Source organism: Oryza sativa, chromosome 9 (assembly GCF_034140825.1).
Source record: "Oryza sativa Japonica Group chromosome 9, ASM3414082v1".
Classification (NCBI taxonomy): domain Eukaryota; kingdom Viridiplantae; phylum Streptophyta; class Magnoliopsida; order Poales; family Poaceae; genus Oryza; species Oryza sativa.
This window is the reverse complement of record NC_089043.1, coordinates 13,368,788-13,383,190: the sequence shown is the minus strand read 5'-3', so window position 1 is coordinate 13,383,190 and position 14,403 is coordinate 13,368,788. Positions and strand designations below refer to the sequence as shown.

The following is a 14,403-nucleotide window of genomic DNA, read 5'->3' as shown; positions in this document are numbered from 1 at the left end:
TAATGCTTCATGTAGGTGCTCAAACGTTTAATGTGACTGGATAAAAAATTATAGGGTGGTATCAAAACAGGACCATATTTTCAGAATTCAGATGGCCATGTTAAGTCGTACTTTAATTCCTAGACAAAAAAAAATAAATTAAACTGCTTTGATGTCACCATGACATGCCTGACGCATGGATATTCGTTAAGAAAAAACCTTGCCTATCGCACTAACAGCCTCATCGTTCGGCTTCTTCGACGAAAATCCAAACAATATATTTGTAAACAAAAAATAATTTATAAATAAAATATATATATATATATATATATGTTCTAAAAGCAAAGGCTGTATGATGAGGAAAACTCTAAAATCAACTCGAAGATTGAAAATTTAAATTTTGGTTGCTAACCATAAGTATAATCGAGATAAGGCCGTCAAGTTCCAACGCATCGTGCATACCACATAGGTCTCGGAAGTACAACAATGCTGTTCATGCTGGGGCTCTTCCCATAGCTAGCCACCTGCATAGCAGGTCAAGTTCTCTGTGACAAACATATATACTTCCTCCATCCTAAAATATTTAACGCCGTTGACTTTTTTAAAAACTAGGAAGGTAGCCCGCGCGAATGCGCGGGCATGTATCGTGCACTGATCTATGTGATTTTTCTTAATATATATCGAGTGACCAATAGGTAGTCTCTAGCATTATATGACCCAAAGAAATACATTTATTTTACTTTTAAAATATATTTAATGTAGGTATTGAATTCTAAATTTTATTGTAAATAATCTCGTCCCATGCACGAATAAAAAATAGCTATTTAGATGATATAGTTGTTTAAAATAATTTATTACAAAGTATGTTTTCCAATATTAATTAAGAAAATGCTTGAAAATAGGAGGGCATGTTGCCCTTATATATTAGGGTGAGGGCAGGGATATATGATACTTCCTCCGTTTCACAATGTAAGTCATTCTAGCATTTTTCACATTCATATTGATGTTAATGAATCTAGATAAATATATATGTCTAAATTCATTAACATCAATATGAATGTGAGAAATGATAGAATGAATTACATTGTGAAACAGAGGGAGTACGTAACTACGTACATATACCTAATGTAACGTAATGGATGGAAGCGGTGGGGTGTGGGTCTTTCTTTTTTTTTTCTTTAAGGAAATCCGAGGGTAGAAAATACGGGTGCACCGTATATTAGTGAAAATCGATGGCTAGATGTTTTGTTTTTTCTATAATTTTTCTAGAGTGATACATGGTGAGATGAGAGTGTTTGTAGAATGCCATATAACGGTTTGAGAATGTTTTAAGGATGCTTAATAGCCTTTTAGTATATAATAGATTATCAAAAACTAACTATTATATATCAGCCCCATGTGTCGTGATATATTTAAGACCACAATATAACTTATAATTTAATTAAAGGAAAACAACGGAATCAGAAATTAGATATATAATTTAAAAATAATTTGGAAGATGGTTCAAGGAACATTGGTTGGATATTTTATATTATTATTATAGATCTTAGTTTAACTATATATATTTATATTTGTGATGTAATATATTTTAGAAAATCATATTTTATTTAAAGATCATCGATTTTTATGATGTATTTTTTTGTCATCTTTTTTATGTACATGCGCATGGTTTTTTTCTTTTCTTTCCAGCGAATAGTACGTAAACTATTGTTTTGTTTTTGTGCACATAAGTACGTACGGGAGAAGACATCGTATAAACCTGTACGTACATGACAACAGTAGTAGCTCTTAAATCATATACAGAGAAAGTTGAAATTTTTTAATAATAGATATAATCCAATGGTATAAAATAACGGGTCCACCAATTTAAGTGAAAATCGACGGTGAGATTTGATAATGCCAAGTGGCAGCCTATGAGCGTTTGTAGCATGCCATGTGGCGGTTTAGGAGCGTTTATAGGAAGTTTAATTAACTTTTAGTATATAATAGATAGATGTTTGACCGTTCATTTGATTCTTTTCTTATCATTTGATTTATTGTTAAATATACTTTTATGTATACATATAGTATGACATATTTCACAAAAGTTTTTGAATAAGACGAACGGTCAAACATATTTAAAAAAGTCAACGGCGTCAAACATTTAGAGAAGGAGAGAGTACTAGAGTTTGTACTGCATTAGACCAGGACACCACTAAGTTCTCAAGTTCTCTGAGCATATGATCACAACAGTATCGGTGCCAAAATTTTGCAGCGCAGAGCTCCTCTGCTCTACTGAAAACTAACAACAAGCACCAAATTAAAGCCATAACGTACGGGCGATGGTCATGAAGGACTTTCTGGAAAAATATCATGATCACCATTCCCCAGATATTGCAAGAGGAAGTTCTACAGAGATTGCCTAGAACTCTATGGTGCAACCTGATACCTCCCTGTCCAAAAAGACTCCTTTCGAAATCTCTCAATATAAAGATGAACATCTTCCATTAGATGAAACATTAGTCTGCCATTACAGATGTCTTTTGTTCTAAGCTAAACTAGATGGATCAAAGCAATAATAGATTGGGAACGATAGGAAATACATTTAAGTCCCTCTTTACTTTTAGCGCCATTCTGTAGTTATATACAGTAGCGGATCTAAAAATTTTTTTAGCCTAGGCAAACCTAACGATAGATAACAAATTATAAGTAAACACAGATACATATAGCATTTTATCATGGACAAAAGCAAACTTGGGCTGCTGGCTAATGGCTAAGTACAATAATTAGTGCTAATCTAATGGTGTATGTGCAGCTATGCTAATGGCTAAGCACCGTATTTAGCTCTAATGCAAGGCTGCATGCGTCGGAGCATGGACACCTGCCCATGCTGGCCGGGCCTTGGCTCTACCAATGGTTATATATGCGAGATAGTATCATAGTACACAAAATCTGTTGGTTTCGATCGATTCAAGGCCTTTTCGTCTTTTAAATTGCAGAATAAGATAGCAGCGGCATACTTTGATTTACTCGACTTGTTTCAATGGATTTTCCATGCCATCGCAACTCGGAGCTATTATGTGACCTGCACATATCTCCAACCTAGGATTGCAGACCTTGTTTCCACCATTTTCCTAATGCCTTCCACTTCAAAGCAGTTGAACGTACGTTGCCAGCATAGAAAGTTGGACGAGATTCAATCGCCACTCTGCCAACCAGGGAGCAGTGAACCTGATTCTGGTTACATATTACTATTTGGGCTTGGGAGGTATATATGAAGAAAATGTTTGTGTGAAACAAAAATGATACTACTTTATATGCCATCGCAGACGACCTTCCAGGAAAACATGCATTGAGCAAATGGGGGTGTTGGGCTGGACTGCTATGCACTATTGTGCTCAAGGTCTCAACTCTCAACTCTGCAATCATGAGGGAACCTTTCATTCAAAAACAGAGCGTAGTGTTCATGGCGATGAAAGGCATATCTGAAGAATTAATGGCTAGCAACAACAAGGTATAGGCGTAATATTGGACTATATATCCACTTTACAGATCATAAACCCTTCTTTTAGGGCCCCTTTGAATAGCATGAATGTAAAAACGGAGGAATAGGAAAAACGCAGTATTCTAACAGGAATGCAGGTGTAAAACAGAGGATTGGAAAACACATGAATGACTATTTGATTGGACCACAGGAAAAATGTAGGAATCGGATGAGAGAGAGACTCAAAGGAATTTTTCAAGAGGTTGGACCTCTTGCTAACTTTCCTCTAAAATCTCTATAGGATTACTCATTTCATAGGAATTTTAAAGGATAGTATAGGATTCAATCCTTTGTTTCAAAGGATTTCATCGGAAATTTTTCCATACGATTAAAATCTTTCAAATTTCCTACACTTTTCCTACAAATCAAAAGAGCCCTTATAGTGTAGTGTAGTGTTCCCTTCATGCCGGACATGGTTTTATGAGCTGGAGCTAGCTTTATATCTGAACAAAATAAAGAATAAGGCAGTAGATAAAAAATCATTGAAGAGAACATGGATCATACTATCTCACTGTAGGACATAACGCCAATAAAATCTCTATCTGCAAAACATATTTTGCACAGAAAGAGCGGGTGACGTGTAATTCATCCAAGAAACTAAAATCAAAGTTCTAGACAAATAATGCATGCCACCGTTGTATTCCAAGCCCATATCTCCCATCCTGTAAAACTATTTCGGAGCTCTTCGTCTTCATCATATAGTGGCCTCTTGTGACCTTAGTTACATCCGTGATGAGCAAGCCAAGAAATTCGAAGCTGGGATGATGGTACAATCATACATGTTCCTAGCAACTAGAAAGCCCACGCAAATACGCGGGCTTGCATCATAAGATTCATTATATTAACTGGATAATATTTGTATGCCATATGCTTCAAAAGTATTATTTCTTCATAAATTTTGTTCTTGGCATTGCTTAGATATTTTTTTTAACCTGTTAGAATTGTTCTAATTATCTAAGGCAATTATTATGAAATGGTTATTGCAATAGTCGTTTCAATTTAGGTGTGAAGTAAGAAGCAAAATTTCTCCAATTGGTTAAATTTACTCCCTGTTGATATTTTTGTATTTTATATTTTATTTTATACAAGTCTTATTTTAAGTATAAAATTTGTGATATGATAAATAGTAACAGAGCATTACACTTTTTTTTCAACTTTCATGGAACTTTCAATGACATTTTATATAAGTTGGTAAGGCCGATATATATTCTCATTGGTCAATAATTAGTGGATTGGATAGGACATAAGACTACACTATATACATGGGTTTGTAGAGTCCAATATGATTATGTGGTGTGACACACAATCTATTTATGAACACTATTTGCGTGGTGTGAGAGGCTTCATGCAACCTAGCGTGAACACAATCGAACAACTAAAATTATATAATTGTGCATGCATCATTATTTTTAAAATGTGGTACACTATGATTGTTTACATGATTTAAATATTTTTCCATAAAAAATAATTTAATATTAGGAATTTTTTTACTTGAGATCGACTACTTTGTAATTTAAATTTTTATTTAGCTAGCTTGTACCTGGCATTTATCAAGTGCATTTAGATTATTATATAAAGCCTATAATACCTATCCAGTTGCTATAATTATGTTGTATCGTATCAAAGACCATAGAAAATCCCTGTTTTCCCAAGACCAAAAAAAATATTTCATTTTTTTTCATTTCTAGCATGAAAATTATTTGGTTGCTATAGGATCCTCTCGTAGGAATAATTCCTAGTAAATATGTTCCATGCCTTAAAAATACGCTCGTTGTGCCATGTCCCACTTAATATTGATACATTGTTCTTAGCTCGTTAAGACTGGTCTGCTAACTCTCTCTGTACTTCTCTTTCTCTCCCATGCACTCGTTTGCGCAAGAAAATGTTTGGTTTCCAAAGTCTGAATAAATTTATTATAATTTGTGTGTGTCTTATATATGACAATTGTTTTTAATGGTTCATGGACAAAAAAATAAATGAAATTGTGTTCATACCTAAAAGTTGTAGAAGAATATCTACATATGATATATGATGGCGCAACATGTGTTGTTGAATTATTTTATAGCATTTTATAGCAATTCAGACAACATGCAAAAAGGCAAGTGTTCTCTATCGATAAAAATATTTTTCATACTTGAATTTATATATTTTTTGGATTCTACTGATTTAGTTTATCTATGCATATTTATAAAATGATCTATATAATGATGTAATATTTGTTGTTATTTATTATCATATTTTTTTTTGCTATTTGACTGCCATATAGAAAACATGGATCGACTAATCTTATATATAAAAATGTAGGTATATATATGTTAATTTGTTTTTTTAATTATAAATAGAGAAATTTTAATATTAGACATAAGATGTGTAGCATGTGGCTTAAAAATTATCATCATTTGAAAATTACAATTACTAATTATTTCTCTTTTAGTTGGATTACTAAATATTAGGAATGGGGAGAGGAATGAATATTGCCAATTCGAGACAGAGGGAGAAGCAGACAGTGATATACGTATGTGAGGGGAAGGGGAGGTGAAGTGGAGATGAAGGACCTTTGTTTTCTCTGAGATATGTTTATTGGGTTCACAGGAGGATGAAGTTGATCGAAATGTTTGTAAATCAATGTGGTGTTCAGTTTTTATTAACACTATTTGGTGACAAAAAGGCATAAAAATGTATTAAAAATGATCTTTTGAAAATATCTTTAATATGTGATGTAGTATTTTTCTTCTGTTATTATAGATAACATAGATGTGCTATGTTTTATTGATGCTTGTTTTTCTTGATGGTAGGTGCATATGTACGTAGATGTTCTTTTTTTTTTCCCATCGATACTGTGCTTGCTTTTGTTCTTGTTTTTGATGATAGGTGCATATGTACGTACGTAAATATCTTATTTTCCTTTTTTTTGCCGTGAATACGTGTACATATATACATACGTGCATATTATTTTTCTTGGCTTTTTTTCTCTCGGGGCCACCGGCAGGAGAACTGGAGGATTGTATGTACCATATGGCCCAACGGAAAAAGGAGAGAGATTGATTATGGGGCTTTATTGTTTTCTAAAAGAAATCTAATATAGTAGTTAAAAATAGTGGGTCTACCGATTTATTAGAATGCCATGTGGCAGCTTATAAGCGTTTATAGGATGCCATGTGGTGGCTTAGGAGCATTTATAGAAAGTTTAATGGACTTCGTACATATAATAGATAGATAGATTCGTGGATCACAAATGTAGTTTGTACGATGTAAAAGTAATGGTTCGGAAACAAATATTTATTTCTATAAAGAATAGGCATTGTGTAACCTGAACATTCAAAACTGTTGCCGTTTTAACCTTTACTTGGGAGAACCATTTTATACAACATGGCCAGGGATACATGATACTAATGTATCATTCCACATTTGTGTAGACAGGGATCGGGAGATCGAGCGAGATGGAGACACATGTTGCCCTCCCATAGCCCACCTCATGAACGACCGACCTAGGTTGGGGGGGGAGGGGGGAGGCGGGGACCGAAGAGGTGTCCTTGGCAATCAGATCCATGATGGAATCGGATTCAACCCGCTAAGGAGTCAAGTTATGAATATACATTTGTATCCCCATTCCCATGAGCTCCCTCTTTGATTTCACGACTAACCGTATAATCACCATCACTGCATCTCCCAAACTTTATATCATCTTCGAGATTTAGGAAAAGAGTAAATTTCCTGTGTACCCCTGAAAGCTCACTCAATCTCTTTCATACCCCTGAAATTTATCTGATCCCTTCTATACCCCTGAAATTTCAATTTGATCCCTTCCATGCCCCTACCGTTACATTTTCCATCATTTCACTGTTACATTTGGTTGCAAATGTCCTTTTTGCCCTTGATGCTTTAGGTTCAAATATAAGCTTGAAAAACAATTAAAAATTTTGTTTGAGTGTACAGTATGTGCATTTTATAAAACTAAAGAGACTAAATAATTAGTGCAGAAAATTTTGACATAAATTTTGAAAATAAAATAAATGTAATAAATTAAAATTTTTATTTGAAATTTTAATAGGACAATGGATTTTTTTTTATCAGGAGCATTCATTAAAAGAATGTTGTGAACATTGGTAGTTCTATTTTTATATGAATGCTCCTCATTTTTATGACTTTTTTTAAAAAAATAAATATGTATTTTTTATTTCATTATCTAACAATATTTTTTGGGATAAATAATGCATCGAACAACAAACTCATAACTATAATAGTCTCATGCGAGAAGCTTTTATATTTTTAATAATGTAACTCATGAATTTCTTTGTTCATCCAAGAGTAAAATGGTCATTTTTATGGAAAATAGACGGTCAACTAACGGTCAACTGACGGGAGGGGTATGGAAGAGATCAAAATCAAATTTTAGGGGTATACAAGGAAGTAAGCAAAATTCAGGGGTATAGAAGGGATTAGGTAAAATTTGAGGGGTATACAAGGGATTTTCTCTTAGGAAAATGATGCATATATGTGCTATGATCATACAAGTTCTAATGTTTATTCTTATAAATCTAAGACGAATATGGACAATCCGTTGATAAAAGGTAGTGTGGCCCAAATCATCATACTTTTAGAGAGTTCAAGGGGTATACAATAGATGTTTCTATAAAGTGCATAACTGTTCCATAGGTAATATGAGCGTGGCACTTTCTAGGCCAATAAATTCAACTGCTGCTGCTAGGAAAGGTCATAATATTTCTAGTTCTATACATATTATGCAACCCCTGTGCTACACGCGTAGTCCAAAAAGGGTTGCATAATATCTACATAAGTTGGAGAAACAAGATATGGGGTGAGGCTCTCTTCTCATTCATTCCCATAGGACCAAGTGTACAATAAGTAGCTCCCCTTCTCCTTATATAGCCGTATTTCATATATGGAAAATTTAGATGTGGGCCCAATAAATGTATATGTGCTGGGCCATCAAGGGCCCAAGCCCATAAGTTTCCTAATAAAATGGCATGAGGCCCTTCGACCAAATCTGCCGAAACCCGTGGCGAAGTCTATGGAGCAAGAACGGCGTGAGGCGAAGAGTCGTACGAGTGCCTTGCCAGGCCAGAGGCGTCTCAGGCGAAGGATGCAAGGCGAAGACTATCTGCCGAAGGAAGACGACTTCGCCATGGCTAGTTCGCCCCCGCGAGGGCCGAAGAAGCCTTTCCGGCCCATCAAGCCTAGGGGCTATAGGGCCGGCGATCGCCAGACGGCCCATCAGAGGCCTATGAGCCCCTATAACATTATGTACCCCTGTAAATGTCCCTTTCGTAAGGGTAATTATGTAAATTCCCCTGTATAACCTAAACCCTAGTAGTAAGAACTCGTAATGGGGCTATAAATAGTCCCCTAGGGCCATGTAATGGGGGGGAGAAAAAGAAAGAAATTCAAGATTCAACACACTTCGTTTCCTTCCAACCACTGTTGAGTAACCACATCTTTCGACGTATGCAGTTGTCATTTCGACAACAGCTGGCGCCGACCGTGGGGACCTCCGAGTGAAACCACTGAGAGCGAATGCCACCGAAGAGGGTCGTGAAGGAGAAGGTTGCCAGGCGGAAGGAAAGCGACGCCGGACCGGACATGGCCGCCGAGGACGGAGCAGAGCCTTCGGCGCCCGTGGCCGAAGATGGAGGAGGACCAGCGCCATCACAACCGCCTTTGGCCCCTGCAACCTCTGTGCAAGTGCCGAACGCGGCCGACGTGGCAAAGGCGGCTGTGGCGGCAAGGGCACTCCAGACCAGGGCGGAGATCCTTTCAACAAGCCGACTGGTGGTGCCCCAAGCCGCTCCATCGCAGCCGGCAGCAGCCCCAACTGCGCTCGCCGTTGTGCAGGCCCAAGTCAGCCCTGACCCCGAAACTCAAGCCGAAGCTGACATGGAAGCCATGCGACAGAAGATGACACGGCTCCAAGACATGCTTCGCCAAATGCAAGAACAACAACAAGCATACGAGGCGGCAAGGCGGACCAAGGCCACGTCGGCTCCAATCCTTCAGTATTCGGTAGGTTTTGTCCCACCTCAAGTCCATCCGCAAGTGACGACCCAGCCCATTCCGCCACAAGCTGCACAGGTGCCAGTGTACTTCGCCGGGCAGCAATCGGCCGCAGCAGTGCATCCGGCCCCTCACGTGCAACTGCAAGCTCAACCAGTCGCTGCCCAAGTACACCATCAACCACCTGGCCAAGCACCACAAACAATGGCGGAAGGGGCTTCGGCTCTGCAGGCGCAACTCCAAGCTTTCCTTCAGCAACTCAACCAACCCCACTGCATTTCAAGTACAACCCCATCGGCCCACCCGGAGGGGAATACAAGTCAAGGTGCGCCTAATTGGTTGCCACCGATTCAGCCGGGCCTGGGAGTTTCGCCATGGAATCAAGGACCGCAGTCCGACTTCGTCAACGCTGCTCAGGCACCAACCGTTCGGCAGCAAGCTCCAACTCCAGGCTTCGGAACAAACCAAGCACCAATCCAAGCTGCCACGACGTGGTCGCAGCCAATTTTTGACCTGTCCATGGCGGCTCAGCAAGTACCTCCAGTTGGAGCCGGGCAGTCGAATGCCAGGGCCCAACCTCACGCACAAGCTGCGATTTTGCCCTTCGCCACACCGTACCCGCCGCAAAGTGCGGTAAACAGGGCGGGAGGAGAAAAGGGGCAACCGCTGAGTGGGGGAATCAAGACTCGTCCAATCCCACCCCAGTTCAAGTTCCCACCCGTCCCGCGCTATTCAGGCGAAACTGACCCGAAGGAGTTCCTCTCCATCTACGAGTCAGTGATCGAAGCGGCTCATGGTGACGAAAATACCAAGGCAAAGGTAATACATCTCGCTCTAGACGGCATCGCCCGTTCTTGGTATTTCAATTTACCAGCCAATAGCATTTACTCATGGGAGCAATTGCGCGATGTTTTTGTCCTTAACTTTCGAGGCACCTATGAGGAGCCGAAGACGCAGCAACACCTTCTCGGCATTCGCCAAAGGCCGGGGGAGTTGATAAGGGAGTACATGCCTCGCTTCTCGCAAGCCCGGTGCCAAGTTCAAGACATAACTGAGGTGTCGGTTATAAACGCCGCTTCGGCCGGTCTGCTCGAGGGCGAACTCACAAGAAAAATCGCCAACAAGGAGCCACAGACGCTCGAGCACCTACTTCGCATCATTGACGGGTTCGCAAGGGGCGAGGAGGATTCCAAGCGATGACAAGCTATACAAGCTGAGTACGACAAAGCCTCTGTCGCCGCTGCTCAAGCTCAAGCACAAGTTCAAGTTGCCGAACCACCTCCCCTCTCTGTTCGCCAGTCTCAGCCGGCGATCCAAGGACAGCAGCCAAGGCAAGGCCAAGCCCCCATGACTTGGAGAAAGTTCAGAACAGACCGTGCGGGCAAGACTGTGATGGCTGTCAAAGAAGTGCAAGCCCTTCGCAAGGAGTTCGACGCCCAGCAAGCAAGCAACCATCAGCAGCCAGCCCGCAAGAAGGTCCGAAAAGACCTCTATTGCGCCTTTCACGAAAGCTCTTCGCACACCACGGAGCAATGCCGAAACATTAGGCAACGTGGCAACGCGCAAGACCCAAGGCCGCAGCAGGGAACAACTGTGGAAGCACCCCGCGAAGCAGTTCAGGAGTAAACACCTCCAGCCGAACAACGCCAAGATGCACAACGAAGGATAATCCAAGTGATTACAAGGGCCGACCCGCCAAGCCAGTTGTCCAAACGGCAGAAGAAGATGCAGAACCGTATGGTCCACAGCATCACTTCGGCGGGCGAAGTGGCGCCGCAATATCTGAACTAGTTAATTTCTTTTGGGCCGGAAGACGCAGAAGGAGTTATGTTCCCGCATCAAGATCCCCTGGTAATCTCAGCTGAGATAGCTGGTTCCGAAGTCCAACGAATCCTGGTCGACGGAGGGAGTTCGGCCGATGTTATCTTCGCCGAAGCATATGCCAAGATGGGGTTGCCTACCCAAGCCCTTACCCCAGCACCAGCATCGCTCCACGGTTTCGACGGAGAAGCAGTTCAAGTTCTCGGCCAAGCACTTTTGCTGATAGCCTTTGGCTCGGGGGAGAACAAACGCGAAGAGCAAATACTGTTCGACGTCGTCGACATCCCGTACAACTACAACGCCATCTTCGGCCGTGCAACCCTGAACAAGTTCGAAGCTATTTCCCACCACAATTATCTCAAGCTCAAGATGTCCGGCCCGATAGGGGTGATAGTAGTCAAGGGGCTTCATCCTTCGGCTGTTTCAAAAGGCGATCTAGCCATAATCAACAGAGCAGTGCACAGTATTGAGACCGAACCGCATGAACGGCCGAAGCACACGCCAAAGCCTACCCCTCATGGCAAGATAACAAAAGTGCAGATTGATGATGCTAACCCCACAAAGCTCATATCACTAGGGGGCGACATGGGCGAAGAAGAAGTTGAGAGTATCCTAGAGGTGCTCAAAAAGAACATCGATATCTTCGCTTGGAGCCCTGACGAGGTGGGGGGTGTCCCGGCGGATCTCATCATGCATCACCTAGCAGTCAAGCCGGACATTAAGCCAAGAAAACAAAAGTTGCGCAAGATGTCTGCCGATCGCTAAGAAGCGGCGAAAGCCGAAGTACAAAAATTGCTCAGGGCGGGGGTTATCCAAGAGATTAACCATCCGGAGTGGTTGGCGAATCCAGTGCTGGTGCGGAAGTCAAACGGCAAATGGCGCATGTGTGTCGATTTCACAGACCTGAACAAAGCGTGTCCGAAAGACGACTTCCCCTTGCTGCGAATCGACCAGCTCGTGGATTCAATAGCTGGATGCGAGCTCATCAGTTTCCTGGATGCATATTCCGGTTACCACCAGATCCACATGAACCCGCTCGACATCCCCAAAACATCCTTCATCACTCCATTCGGCACATTTTGTCACCTTAGGATGCCTTTTGGCTTAAGGAACGCAGGAGCAACTTTCGCCAGGTTGGTGTACAAGGTCCTTGGCAAGCAGTTGGGGCGGAATGTGGAAGCTTACGTCGACGACATAGTCGTAAAAAGCCGCAAGGCTTTCGACCATGCGATCGACCTGCAGGAGACATTCGACAGCTTGCGCACAGCAGGCATAAGGCTGAATCTGGAGAAGTGCGTTTTCAGCGTCCGCGCAGGCAAGTTGTTGGGTTTCCTTGTTTCCGAAAGAGGCATCGAGGCGAATCCCGAGAAAATCGATGCCATCCAGCAAATGAAGCCTCCGTCAAGCGTACATGAAGTACAAAAGCTTGCAGGCCGAATTGCGGCACTCAGTCGATTCCTCTCAAAGGCAGCCGAAAGAGGTTTGCCCTTCTTCAAGACCCTCCGGGGCGCAGGAAAGTTTAATTGGACACCAGAGTGCCAAGCAGCATTCGACGAGCTAAAGCAATACTTGCAAAGCCCGCCAGCTCTGATAAGCCCACCCCCAGGAAGCGAACTGCTATTATACTTAGCAGCTTTGCCGGTGGCAGTCAGTGCTGCCCTCGTCCAAGAAACAGAGTTCAGACAAAAATCGGTCTACTTCGTCTCCGAAGCACTGCAAGGAGTGAAGACAAGGTACATTGAAATGGAAAAGCTCGCTTACGCCCTAGTGATGGCTTCGCGCAAGCTTAAGCACTACTTCTAGGCCCACAAAGTCATAATGCCATCACAGTACCCCTTGTGCGAAATACTCCGAGGCAAGGAAGTCACTGGCCGGCTCAGCAAGTGGGCTGCAGAGCTATCCCCGTTCGACTTACATTTTGTTGCACGCTCTGCTATCAAGTCTCAAGCGCTAGCCGACTTCGTAGCTGAATGGACACCGGTACTTGCCCCCGACCCCGAGCCCGCCGAACAATTCTGGGTGATGTGCTCTGACGGCTCGTGGTCGCACAGGGGAGCAGGCATTGCGGCAGTCCTATTTTCACCAAATGGTGTGCCAATGCGGTACGCAGCAAGACTGCAGTTCGACACAACCAACAATGCAGCAGAATACGAAGCCGTTCTCCTGGGCCTAAGAAAGGGAGTCCGGCGCCTGCTAATTCGAACTGACTCCAAGTTGGTAGCAGGCCATGTTGAAAAATTCTTCGAGGCAAAAGAAGAGGGAATAAAGAGGTATCTGGAGGCTATTCGATCCATGAAAAATGCTTCACCGGCATAACGGTCGAACACTTGCCTAGAGACCAGAACGAGGAAGTAGACGCCTTGGCGAAATCCGTTGCTTGTGGTGGCCCATATTCGCCTGGCATCTTTTTCGAAGTCCTACATGCTCCAAGTGTGCCCATGGACAGCTCGGAAGTCATGGCAATCGACCAGGAGAAACTGGGCGAAGACCCATATGACTGGCGAGCCCCATTTGTGAAACACCTTCAAACTGGCTGGCTTCCGGTAGACGAAGTAGAAGCGAAGCGTTTGCAACTCAGAGCCACGAAGTATAAGATGGTCTCGGGTTAGCTTTACTGCTCCGGGGTACTTTAACCCTTACTTCGTTGCATCTCTTTTGCCGAAGGCGAAGAAATGGAAAAGGAGATACACCAGGGGCTATGTGGCGTGCACCAGGCTGCAAGAACAGTGGCCTCCAAAGTATTTAGACAAGGAGTTTATTGGCCCACTATGTTGAAAGTCTGTGTTGAGCAAATCAAGAAGTGCGAAAGTTGCCAGCGTCATGGCCGAAGCCAAGCCACGCCCCAGTATGATTTGCAGCCCATTGCGCCAATATGGCCCTTTGCCAGATGGGGACAGGACATCATTGGGCCGTTCCCGGTTTCGCGAAACGGGTATAAATTCGCAATTGTAGCTGTGGAATATTTCTCTTGATGGATTGAAGCCGAACCCCTTGGGGCAATCACTTCGGCAGCAGTACAGAAGTTTGTATGGAAAAACATTGTTTGCCGTTTCGGGGTGCCAAAAGAG

General features: G+C 42.3%; 2 protein-coding genes across 2 annotated transcripts; both read left to right on the top strand.

Moving 5' to 3' along the window:
• The first annotated feature begins 9,037 nt into the window (after positions 1-9,037).
• Positions 9,038-11,140, top strand: LOC107278838 (uncharacterized). Its single transcript, XM_066303950.1, has 2 exons — positions 9,038-10,333; positions 10,814-11,140. The coding sequence occupies exons 1-2, from the start codon at positions 9,038-9,040 to the stop codon at positions 11,138-11,140; spliced, it is 1,623 nt and encodes a 540-aa protein (XP_066160047.1).
• Positions 11,141-11,461: 321 nt separating this feature from the next.
• LOC136351690 (uncharacterized) lies at positions 11,462-13,138 on the top strand. Its single transcript, XM_066303949.1, has 3 exons — positions 11,462-12,084; positions 12,427-12,627; positions 12,787-13,138. Exons 1-3 carry the CDS (start codon positions 11,462-11,464, stop codon positions 13,136-13,138), a joined length of 1,176 nt encoding a protein of 391 aa, XP_066160046.1.
• Positions 13,139-14,403: the final 1,265 nt, after the last annotated feature.

What these genes read in the sequence shown, in the direction of transcription:
- LOC136351690 (XM_066303949.1), top strand. Translation starts at nt 11,462, where the DNA reads ATGGGGTTGCCTACCCAAGCCCTTACCCCAGCACCAGCATCGCTCCAC. An exon ending in AAACAAAAGTTGCGCAAGAT is followed by an intron (nt 12,085 to 12,426) that starts GTCTGCCGATCG and finishes TTGTCACCTTAG; the next exon opens with GATGCCTTTTGGCTTAAGGA. An exon ending in ATAAGGCTGAATCTGGAGAA is followed by an intron (nt 12,628 to 12,786) that starts GTGCGTTTTCAG and finishes TGCGGCACTCAG; the next exon opens with TCGATTCCTCTCAAAGGCAG.
- LOC107278838 (XM_066303950.1), top strand. Translation starts at nt 9,038, where the DNA reads ATGCCACCGAAGAGGGTCGTGAAGGAGAAGGTTGCCAGGCGGAAGGAA. An exon ending in ACGAAAATACCAAGGCAAAG is followed by an intron (nt 10,334 to 10,813) that starts GTAATACATCTC and finishes TCTGTTCGCCAG; the next exon opens with TCTCAGCCGGCGATCCAAGG.